Genomic DNA, 12,894 nt, shown 5'->3' with positions numbered 1-12,894 from the left:
GATGTAGCACACATATTCCAGTGCCAACATAGCATTTCCCCAGTGCTTGCCAGAATGCAACAAGCAGCAAAACACACCCAAGCACATACACAGTGCCTCACCAAAGGCAGACCATCTTCAGCCTCCAGCCTCCAGCAGTCTCTGATTTGGACTGTCAGTCATTGGGCTTTCGACTTCCTCAGTGAACTCGCAGAGGTTTGCTGACTCAGGCTTTGGGTAATGGGCCTTGACTTCCAGACCTCGGATCAAATTCTCTGGCCTTGATCTTTGGCATCAACCTCAGGACTTGCTGATCACCGAGCACGAGACCTCAAATTCCAGACTTGCTGATGATGGGATACTAAACACTAGGCCTCAAACTCCTAGTGTTTCACCAATTCATGAGCCCAGGGGGCCACTGGACCTCGTTCCTCCAGCCTGTATGGAACTCCAACTCTGGAATCCTCCGACAACTTGCTGACCCTGGGGCATGGGGTCATCAGCCCTCATCCACTCTGATCTGCCAATCCGACATCTGACTACAAATGTCCCACATCCATGTCACTGGCCTTTGACTGCAGAGTTGAGGTTTAGACTCTGGCCTGACCCCCCAGCATCCCTATCCCTAACTCCCCTCTCTGTCCCCAATCTTCTGCCTGGGGATAAATAGAGACAGAAGTCTGGAAAAAGAAAATAATTAACATCAGGGGAGGAAAATCTATACTTTGTGTAGAAGGCACGACAGGAAGTAGAATATTACTGTGACTGCCCTCTTTTGATATTAGCCTCAGCTGCTCCAGGCTCTGTCTACACCATTACATGGGATTTATTTTTCACTTAAACTCTCAGTGCTGCACTGAGCAAAGTCTTTCTTTAATAACATGAGGTCAGTGTGGGGGGTGGGGGGAGTGCAGAGTGGTGCAGCAGTTAGTACAACTGCCTCACACTTTGTGATCCGGAGTTGATCTTAACTTTGGGTGCCGTCTGTGTAAAGCTTCCATGTAATCCCCTCAACCATGTGGTTTTCCATTAAGTGCTCTTGTTTTCTCCCACATCCAGTTGACATATTGGTAGGTTAAATGGCTGTAGTCAATTACCCCTCGATGCAAGTCAATTACAGAAGATGGTTATATGGTAAGAAATGGGCTACAGGCTGTTGTGCATTTAATATTTGAGTAATGTTGTAAATATATGGTTTGATTAAGCAATCATGTTGGTTTAAGTAATTCATATGGATTATATGTAAAAATATGTGAATTGCATTCATTGTGACTATACAATGTGATAAGTGCACACCTCTCTCAAAGTAGAACTAAGAATGTACATGAGTTATTCCTGACTCCATGCTTGCCTTTCAATTAGTTTTTGTTTTGGAGTTACAAAACATTACACAGACAAACAAGGAATGTCTTCTTTCTGTAAGTGAGCTTGAGCATGCATGCTGACAAAATCTCAGCTCTATCCATCTCTCTTTACCTCTTAACTATTTCCAAGGCTCTAAACTTTTTCCCCTCGTTCTGAATTGGATGAGCAATTATCAGTTGTGATTCCCCTCAGCCAAAAACAAAGCACTTGTGTTTAGGCCAGAGTGTTGTCTAGCCCCAGGCAGAAGGTCTGGGGACAGAGTTAAGGATACGGAGGTCAGGCCAGAGTCTAAAGCTCTGCTGCACATTCAAAAGCCAGCGATGTGGATGTGGGACATTTGTAGTCGGACGTCAGGCTAGCAGACCAGCGTGGACGAGGGTTGGTGCTTGCCAAATCACTGTCCCTCCTTTCATGGCGTCAGATCAAACTACAAGCTTGAACAATCTTGACACAGGGTTAAAACCTTCTGGACCCTTTGCCTCTCCATTCTTTAATTTACTTGCTTTCACTACCACAGCATTACTGTTCATTATGTGGATCTTGCATCTCCCCTTTGTCATCTTCAGCTCCGAACCTTCTGTTCAAGGGTATTTTCAATCTCTCACTGCTGCAGTTGGAGATTCCCACCTGCTTCAAAAGGGTGACAATCATAAAAGTGCCCAAGAAGAACAGGATGAGCTGCCTCAATGATTATTGCCCAGTTGCACTCACATCTACTGTTCCTTGAGAGATTCATCATAGCCAGAATTAACTCCTACCTAAGCAAGGATCTGGACCTGCTACAATTTGCCTACTGTCACAGCATTTCTACAGTGGATGCATTCTCACTCAGCCTTGGATCCCCTAGACAATAGCAATAGCTATGTCAAGTTTCTATTTATTGATTGCAATCTGGCATTCAACACCATTATACCCTCAGTGCTAATCAACAAGCTCTAAAACCTGGGCCTCTGTACCTCCTCCTGCAACTGGATCCTTGACTTTCCCATCAGGAGACTGCAGTCAGTGCAGAAAGGAAATAACACCTCTTCCTTGCTGATAATTAACACAGGCGCACCTCAAGGATACGTACTTAGCCAACTGCCCTGCTCTCTCTACACCTGCGACTGTGTGGCTGGGCACAGCTCAAGTACCATCTACAAATTTGTCAGACGCAACTACTGGCAGTATTTCAGATGGCAACAAAGAAGTGTATAGGAGTGAGGTAGATCAGCTGGTTGAGTGCTGTTGCAAGAATAACCTTGCACTCAAGTTCGGTATGACAAGATTGTGGACTTCAGGAAGGAGAGGTCCTGGGAATATACAGATCGGTCCTCATGAAGGAATCAGCAGTGGAAAGGGGGACAATTTCAAGTCCCTCAGTGTCAACATCTCTGAAGATCTATCTTGGGCACAACATGCTGATGCAATTACAAAGAAGGCACAACAGCAGCTATATTTCAATAGCAGTTTGAGGAGGCTTGCTATGTCACCAAATTTCTACAGGTGTACCGCGGCGAGCACTCTAACTGGTTGGATTACTGTCTGGTGTGGAGTGTCCACTGCACAGGATCAGTAAAAGCTGCAGAATGTTGCAAATGCAGCCAGCTCCATCATGGGCGTTAGCCTCCTCAACATCAGGGACATCTTCAAAAGACGATGCCTCAAAAAGACAGCAGCCATCGTTAAAGATCCCCTTCACCCAGGCAACGTCCTCTTCTCATGCTACCATCAAGGAAGAGGGACAAGAACCTAAAGAGACACACATCTTAGAAACAGATTCTTCCCCTCCAGCATCAGATTTTTGAAAGGAGAATCAAACCACGCATATTACCTTATTATTTATTTTTTGGTCTTTTTTGCATTACTTAATTTGTATATAAGAAAAATATATATAATGTAATTTACAGTTATGTATTGCAATATAAAAAGGAATAAATTTCACATCATTTGCCAGAGATATTAAATCTGATTCTGTTTCTGACTGTTGTTTTAAATACCCTGATCCTTGCTTTCTCTCCTGTACTCAGATATTATTCTTCTGTTGTTGTTTTGCATTAATTTCTGATGTTCAGGCAACTCCATGTTAAATTTCTCTTTCTTGTGTTTCAATCCCTTCCACATCTTTGCCTCCTTTCTTCCCCCCCTCCCATCAACTCCCATGCAACACCATTGCAATATATTTCGTTGATCCAACCCCTCACCCTTACTAGTTCTTTACTGCATTGAAATTAGTCAACAGCAGTGGCCAAGCAATTTCCTTGAGGCTACTAATTGTCAGTAACACTTTAATAAAACTGTTCCCTTGTGTGAAGTCAACATTCTGGAACTCCCTGTGCAAACTGAAGTTACTGACTGGTTCCCTTGCCTGTGGGAAATTGCTGCACTGGGTGAATTTCTATCCTCTTCATGCTTGTAAATCAGTTTCAAAATGGCATCTTCTTAAAAATTAAATAAATGTTCCATGCAAGAATTCACAAAACACTTAAATTAGGTAATACATTCAATATTTTCTAAGTTATACATAAATATTACCTTGCTGACACAAATCTGGCTCTGCTCAAATTCTGTTCAAGGAACTTTAATGTCACAGGCTTGTAAAAGCAAATCTAAAGTTTAAAATAAAATGTCAGGAGTTTTGAGTTGCTACTGGGAGATTATTTAAATCAAGTTAATATATCAGACGTTTTGTTTTTCAATATGTGACAGTTAATTTAAATGATGGATTGATAAAATGTACTTTAGTCTACACATTTTTTTTATCACTATGGACAGAAATAGCAAGAAAGGAGCTTTAAAAAAACACAAGATCACAGAGTATTTACAAAGCAAATGTATTATCACAGAAATTGACTGCTGTAGATTATCCAAGAAGTGTTGCTGATGCAAGCAGAGTGCAATCCCTAAGGTCTGAATTATGGACTATGTTGTCATCATCCAAAATTGAATGAACAACTGGTGTTAATAAAGGAACTGCAGACTTCCATGAAAAGTTGCTGATCCATGTGAGGAAAATCAGTCAGAATACAAATAATTCACAGTTGTGTTTCTGTGATAAGCACATGAGCATCTTCAGTCAGTCAACAGTTCAAAAGTTTAATGTTATTAACCATCTTGACTAGGCTTAGTGAGGTTGACCTCTGTTGTATCTAGAGAGGAACTGCATTGATTTTGCTGCTTTCTGCAGATTCAGGGGATGTGCAATCTTTATTTTTTCACCTGCTTCATTTAAGCAAATTATTAATTGGATTATGATCATAGTTTGGGAAGTGAATTCATTTTGAAAGGAAGAGAAATAGCAAGGTCTTTAAAAATGTATTTCAGTCAACCAAACATAATCCTTCACCCTCCATACTTTTATATGGCTAGGTTACAGTGCACTCTAGTTTGGCGGACTTGCAAGGTCCACTAACTAAACAAGCTAGTTAAGGTCTGCTTCAGTATCATTATCATGCATTCTTCAGTTTTATATGATGTTTAGATATCTTTGTGCTCAATTCTTTGAGTAAGAGAGGATGTAATCAACTTTCGAAGGAATTACTTTTCTGAGACTGGGATTAGAATGTTCATTTCTTGTTATGAATTCATATAATATTGTAACTTATGGGATTCTTAAGGTTAAATATTTCATTAACATGGATCTATATGTAGGCATTAAATAAAACAATATTAGGAAAGCAATCTGATATTATAACCTATACTGATCCTTTATACATAATCATTTGATGAACATTTAATACAATAATCTTAAAGCAAACAAGTAGAAGCAGATTTTGAACAAAAAGTTCTAGCTGAAATTTATTATTCAAAATGAAGTCATTCAAATGAAGGCACAAGGATAGAGGGTCTAATTCTGGAAATATTTTATTTATGAAAATTATATATAAAAATGCAGTAAATCATGTGCATAAGTGTATTTGTTCTTTACCTTTCCAACAAGAACTATTAATGAAACCCTTAACTAAAGCCTGCCAATTTACAGAAGACTGGGCACTATTTACCCTTATTAAGGTTGTTGCTAAGGCTGATCACATAGTATTTAGTTACAAGACTAAAGTCAATACTCCCTTGGCTGCACACTTTCTGGTTCCATCTGGTTCTGCTAGCCAATTCCTGAGCTGCAGAGTGTTCTCAAAGTCACACAAGCAAAGGAGACTTAACCCTTGAGTAATATCACAGTAATTTCATAATTCAAGCCCATTTAAATATTGCAAACTGATAACCAAGGATTGTTCATAATTCAACATCATTTTGGAAGATACATTACTTTAATATATGTTGCCTTAGACCTAATATTTAAGTCATTAAAATATATTTTGAAACTATAGTAGAAAGCTTGATAGATTTTCTAATGTACATTGCTATTCTTTAATAAATTGAATGATGCCTTATCTTTTTAACTTTTGTTTGCATCTCTCACTATCCAAGTTTCAAAAATCAGGAATTGAAATATGAGAGGTGATTGGTAAGTTCGTGGCCTAAGGTAGAGGGAGATGAGTTATACAGTTCTCGTTACATGCACATGCAGTTCACCTCTTTGAGTGATTATGCAGAAAGTTTGAATTTAATAACTCATCAGTTAATAACTCATCGGGGGTGATTGATACATTCGTGGCCTAAGGTAGAAGGAGATAAGTTATTAACTTCAAACTTTCTGCATAATCACTCAAAGAGCTGACCTACATGTGCATGTAACGAGAACTGTATAACTCATCTCCTTCTGCCCTAGGCCACAAACTTATTAATCACCCATCTGTGGACACTTTCTGAAGGTCCAACCGCTGGACTACGTGTGTAAATGTAGGAGGGGACTATGTTGAAAAATAAATGTGCTAGGTTTCCTAAAATTGACTCCTTCTACCTTAGGCCACAAACTTAGGTATCACCCCTCGTATTTATAAAATCATCAGATGTTTCTATCTACAAATATAGGTTCATAATATATTTGTGTACATAGAGTTTCAAACTTATCACTAATTAAAGTTTTCACTCTAATGCAGCATTGCAAAGGTCTTAATATTTTCTCAGGAAACATCCATTTAAGGATTAAATTTGTACTGTGTCTTTCCTAGATTTCTTACTGCATTGAGTAATGGGAAATTAGGTGTCAAAAAGATTTTGGTGATCACTGAATCTTCCTAAAATTATCTGCTACAAAATCTCAAACTTATTTAAAATATATTGGGTAGTAATTAAATAATGAAAATGTTTCTTTTTGGTGTTCTCTCATATAATAAACGTAGTAGCCACTGCCTATTACGCCACTGATGCTTCGGGCAGCAATGAAGGTCCTCCTTAGAAATAGGATTCTTCATTCCTGTTTCTGTGACAAGTTTTTTGACCAGTCAAGATTGTTAGTCCTGAGCTGAACCCCCAAACCCAGAGGATGAGTGGACCACTCTTAGTCTGGCCTCTATACTTTGACCTATTTGACATGGGTGACCCTACCAAGCGTCAAAGCACAAGGTCCTGACTCCAGCCAATATAGCTCCTTGGGTCACTGAGGCACACAAGCCTCCAAACTCTATGACAAAGGTCATGGTCCTCTAGGAGAATAGAATAAAAGGAAGGATCTGATATTTATTATAGTATTATGGTTGTAAGATCGGCATTAGTAATACAGAATCAAATATTCAGAATGGAGAACTCTGAATAAGGAGATAACAGCATGCAGTGTAATTGTTTGTGGAATTCAGGTGAAATTGGTACTAGAAATTAGTAAGAAAAGACATTGAAGTGTGGATGAGAAAAGTATTTTATCATTGCAGATGCTTTTCTCATTCTTATCTGTTTCAAGTGACAAATCCATTATATGAATTTTCAGGTTTGCTTAAATGATTCAATTCAGTTAAAGTTCTCGTCAACATTAATTTTTTTATATGCACGTGTGGTCTGTTTTCAGTGACATTTTTTAGGTGCAGAAATGTTTTCTCATTTTATCACCTTTCGACGTTCTCTCTAATTATTTTTACGGCTGTGTGGACCAGCCACACAGGGGAAACGGCACCTCTGAACTGGCGTTCACAGTGCATTTATTTATTTAATTGATGTCAAGTGCCGCCACCTCACTGAATTTTTTTTTTAAACTATTGCTTTGAGCAGGAAGTTTTCGCATGGCCTGAAACACGCACAGCACTTTAAATGTTCTTTTTGTAATATGTATATTTGGAATCAAAACTGAAAAATCACATACTTTGATTTTATTTATTAATTGAAGGCTAGAGTGGAACACAATACAACAAAGGAAATCTTTCACATTTCGTAAATATCTTCCAGTTGCACGACAAAGGCTATGTGTGCAGGAGCATTTCAATTACTGCGCAGCCATGCACCCGCGCAGCTTAAAGGGAATAATGCTTAAGATGTAGACTTCCACGAAGCCTGTGGAGCTGATACAGAATACAACAGGCATATTTTTCATATCTTTGGAACTTAACAGACTATTCATCTTTGTAAAGCTTTGCAGCTGCTACTTCTGGATGTTAACTATCCACGTGATTTGTTAGCATTAAGACTAATTTTGGCATCTCTAATTGTTGCAAAAAAAACATAATTTTGGAGACTTATTTTCAGCTTTCTACTCAGCTGGGCAGTTTTCTAACAGTTAGTCATCAGGATGACATTTATATAGAGAGCAATAAAGGAAGTTAAACTGACAATTTGAATTAAACAAAATGAAATCTAATGTTGGCCATAACTTGGAACCTTTCTCCTCTGCAAGTCAGTACATTTTAACAGCAGTTCTAGCATGCTCTGGGATGTCCTGAGGTGGTTAAATAAATTCAAGCCCTGTTCCCATTTTTTCTTTCTGAAATGATAGATTTATAAATGCTAAGTTAACCAGTACAAAGAATCTATCAGAATGGAAATAAAAGTAACAATGAAATACATTACACCTTCATGAACACCAGTTTTTTTTTGTATCTGTTTTGACAGATCGTTATGTATTTGGGACAGGCCTCCAAAGATATCATCAAATGGCCACGTCCATCATCCCCACCCGTTGTAAAGTTGGAAACCAGAGTTGACGCAGAGTATGGTATGCCATCAACCCATGCTATGGCAGCCACTGCTATTTCCTTTACATTCCTACTTGCTACCATGTATAGATACAAGGTAAGAAATGTATTCGACAAATGACTCAAAATTATAAATAAGATAACTAGAAGTATTGAGTTTTAAGGTCAGTTGAAGGATTCACCTTTTATTAAAAGGGATTCCTGTCTTAATTTTACAAACTATCCCATAAGATTAATCATTTCTCACTAAAGATGGTTTACATTGTTTCAATTTGAATTTCCAGGAGGCACTTGCTGATAACTACCATTGTTTTGACATCATGAGTTCACTTAACAGAATCCGCTTATGATTATTTGGTGTGTTGCAAAAGAAAGAGCAATCTGCAGAGCTGAAACAAAAGTATATTTAAATCTGAATAAACTCAAATTGGCCTGTTCCAAAGAATTTTCATTCCAAGTCTAGAAATTCGTCTATAATAGCACCAATCCCACTGTAAGTAGGAAGTGTCTTTAGTACTGCAATTCCAAAATTTCAATAGAATCAAATTTTGAAAATTCAGACAATGGACTATCAATTTCATGTCCATGTTCAGTGCTACCCACCAATGATAAATTCTTACTTATCTACATTTGTAGTTTATCAGTTTGTTACCAACAAATATTTTACTGGATATGGTGTTCTTCCACAGGGTTTCAGTAAATTATTTTTGCTAATACAAGCTTCACTCATCCACTTTGGGGGGGAAAAATTAGTCCATATTTTGTGCTTGTATTACATTTAAATGTGTGATATCACATTTTGTAGTTTTGCCCAAATATTATTCATTTCTCTTTCCATGTGCTTTATATATTTGAGCAACATATTTGTTTTTTTCCCTCATTTGCTTTATATATTTTCTTGTGTTACTAGAGAATAATTGGCAGTTGCTTTTTACAACTTGTCACTTTAATGAGTGGGAAATTGCAGGTCTCAACAATAAACAACTCAAATGATGATGCAAGCAATAGATCAACAGATGTAATCCCGGATCTCTGAGCTACCCACTCAGAGGCTAAAGAGAATGGGAGTCCTTCTAAAGATTCATCAGAGCATGTGAATTTTATTTTGACCCTTCCATATTAAAGGAGAAACAAATTAATATTTTAGTTACAATCTAATTTCATTATGTTTGAGATTGTTTAATTTCATTATATTTGGGAAAAGTTTTTTTTAATGAAGGTGCGTTATTATCGAGGAGTAGATAGGGAGACGGATTCTGAAAAGGAGTAATAATAACAAGGTTGTTGTGGTGGGAGATTTTAATTTCCCCAATATTGATTGGCATCTCCCTAGAGTGAGGAGTTTAGATGAGATGGAGTTTGTTAAGTGTGTTCAGGAAAGTTTCTTGACACAATATGTAGATAAGCCTACAAGAAGAGAGGCTGTACTTGATGTTGTATTGGGGAAATGAACCTGGTCAGGTGTTAGGTCTCTCAGTGGGAGAGTATTTTGGAGAAAGTGATCACAATTCTAACTCCTTTACCATAGCATTGGAGAGTGATAGGAACAGACAAGTTAGGGAAATGTTTAATTGGATTAAGGGGAAATAGGTTATCAGGCAGGAACTTGGATGTGTAAATTGGAAACAGATGTTCTCAGGGAAACACACAGAAGAAATGTGGCAAATGTTTCAGGGGATATTTGAGTGGGGTTCTGCGTAAATATGTTCCGATGAGACAGGGAAAGGATGGTAGGCTACAGGAACCGTGGTGTACAAAGGCTGTTGTAAATCTAGTCAAGAAGAAAAGAAGAGCTTAGAAAAGGTTCAAAAAAACTAGGTAATGATAGTGATCTAGAAGATTATAAGCCTAGCAGGAAGGAGTTTAAGAATGAAATTAGGAAAGCCAGAAGGGCACATGAGGAGACCTTGGCAGACAGGATTAAGGAAAACCCCAAGACATTCTACAAGTATGTGAAGAGCAAAAGGATAAAACGTGAGAGAATAGGTCAATCAAGTGTGATAGTGAAAAAGTGTGTATGGAACCGGAGGAGATGGCAGAGGTACTTAATGAATACTTTGCTTCATTATTCACTGTGGAAAAGGATCTTGGCAATTGTATGGATGACTTGTAGTGGACTGAAAAGCTTGAGCATGTAGATATTAAGGAAGAGGATGTGCTGGAGCTTTTGGAAAGCATCAAGTTGGATAAGTCACCGGGACCGGATGAGATGTACCCCAGGCTACTGTGGGAAGCGAGGGAGGAGATTGCTGAGCCTCTGGCAATGATCTTGATTGAATTTTTTGAGGATGTGACTAAACACATTGATGAAGGTAGAGCCATAGATGTAGTGTATATGGATTTTAACAAGGCATTTGATAAGGTACCCCATGCAAGGCTTATTGAGAAAGTAAGGAGGCATGGGATCCAAGGGGACATTGCTTTGTGGAACCAGAACTGGCTTGCCCACTGAAGACAGAGTGGTTGTAGGTGGGTCATATTCAGCGTGGAGGTCGGTGACCAGTGGTGTGCCTCAGGGATCTGTTCTGGGACTCCTGCTCTTTGTGATTTTTTATAAATGACCTGGATGAGCAAGTGGAGGGATGGGTTAGTAAATTTGCTGATGACACAAAGGTTGGGGGTGTTGTGGATAGTGTGGAGGGCTGTCAGAGGTTACAGTGGGACATTGATAAGATGCAAAACTGGGCTGAGAAGTGGCAGATGGAGTTCAGCCCAGATAAGGGTGAGGTGGTTCATTTTGGTAGGTCAAATATGATGGCAGAATATAGCATTAATGGCAAGATTCTTGGCAGTGTGGAGGATCAGAGGGATCTTGGGGTCCATCCATAGGACACTCAAAGCTGCTATGCTGATTGACTCTGTGGTTAAGAAGGCATGCGGTGCATTGGCCTTCATCAATCATGGGATTGAGTTTAAGAGCTGAAAGATAATGTTGCAGCTATATAGGACCCTGGTCAGACCCCACTTGGAGTACTGTGCTCAATTCTGGTTGCCTCACTACAGGAAGGATGTGGAAACCATAGAAAGGGTACAGAGGATGTTGCCTGGATTGGGGAGCATGTCTTATGAGAATAGGTTGAGTGAACTTGGCCTTTTCTCCTTGGAGCAACGGAGGATGAGAGGTGATCTGATAGAGGTGTACAAGATGATGAGAAGCATTGATCATGTGGATAGTCAGAAGCTTTTTCCCAGGGCTAAAATGGCTAGCAAGAGAGGGCATAGTCTTAAGGTGCTTGGAAGTAGGTACAGAGGAGATGTCCGGGGTAAGATTTTTTTACGCAGAGAGTGCTGAGTGCGTGGAATGGGCTGCCAGCGGTGGCAGTGGAGGCGGAAACAATAGGGTCTTTTAAGAGACTCCTGGATGGATACATGGAGCTTAGAAAAACAGAGTGCTATGGGTAACCCTAGGTAGTTCTAAGGTAAGGACATGTCCAGCACACCGTTTGGGCTGAAGGGCCTGTATTGTGCTGTAGGTTTTCTGTTTCTATGTTTCTATTATCTGATGGCAGTAGTAAGTGGTTGAAGTACTGGAGATTCAACTAAATTATTTCTCATTAAACAATACACAAGTGGACCTTGGGGACTATAAGAATCATTACAAATGAATTTTGTAACAAGGTAACATTTAGTAAATAATTAACAAATAAATTGTCAGCTGATCAAATTAACACCATCTAAATAGTGATTCTTAATTGCATTTCAGATCTGCACTGTAATACATTTCACAAAATCCAGCACTCAGATCTTTGTTTTTAATTGACAACCACCAATTGTTAAGATTTTTAACGCATAATAAAAATTTTTTAAGTATTTTTGCCTTTTAAGAAACTGTTAGAGGCAAAGGAAGTTCATGGGATTTGGCAACTGTTTTTAAATGATGACTTGCAGATTCGAGGTCATTCATTTTTTTTATATCTCATCTGCACCAGACTTTGCAGTAGGACTGATTTTTGTGGCAGAGAAAGGTCAAAATGTTAAGCCATAACTTGGAAAGAGTAATTGAAATAAAATTATTAAAGAATATTTACTCCAAATTAACATTTGAAATACTGCTTCCAGAAAAATGTTTAGTACAGAAATAAGCTGTCACTTCCCCATGTTTCCTTCTAATTCTATTATATTAATTTAACAAACATTAATTCTAATCTTCTCTTTGATCATACTTATGATATCTACTGAATATACATTAAGGAAGAAATAATATATTTTGCATAAAATCATTAAAGGATCATATTTTAAAACCATTTATTAAGGAACTATTTAATATTACAAACACAAGAAATTCAGCAAATGCCGCTTGCTTGACCTGCTGAGTTCCTCCAGCATTTTATGCACATTGGATTCAATATTACATGTGTTCACAAGTCAATATATTTGAATCAGAAGCAATTATTTTGCTCTTTTCTTAAGAAATACATGTTTTATGTAATAAAAAGAGAAAAGGCTGGAACCATTCAAGTCAGGCAGCAACAGCAGGGAGAGAAATGGAGTTAAATGTTTCAAGTCAATGAATTAGGATATCATGTAAATGAGTTTTAAGCTGCAGGGAAGA

At 38.4% G+C, this 12,894-nt stretch overlaps 1 protein-coding gene across 4 annotated transcripts in view; it reads left to right on the top strand.

The window, feature by feature from the left end:
• The window catches only part of sgpp2 (sphingosine-1-phosphate phosphatase 2), a 41,664-nt gene that overhangs the window by 20,417 nt on the left and 8,353 nt on the right, over positions 1-12,894 (top strand). For all 4 annotated transcript variants that reach the window (XM_072254613.1, XM_072254615.1, XM_072254616.1 and 1 more), the window contains one exon: positions 8,260-8,439. In XM_072254613.1, coding sequence (XP_072110714.1) covers positions 8,260-8,439 — 180 coding nt within the window. The remainder of the gene's footprint in view (positions 1-8,259; positions 8,440-12,894) is intronic.

The sequence above is a fragment of the Mobula birostris genome, chromosome 4 (assembly GCF_030028105.1).
Source record: "Mobula birostris isolate sMobBir1 chromosome 4, sMobBir1.hap1, whole genome shotgun sequence".
NCBI classification, from domain to species: domain Eukaryota; kingdom Metazoa; phylum Chordata; class Chondrichthyes; order Myliobatiformes; family Myliobatidae; genus Mobula; species Mobula birostris.
The sequence above is the reverse complement of the archived record's forward strand: the minus strand, read 5'-3'. Positions and strand labels throughout refer to the sequence as shown.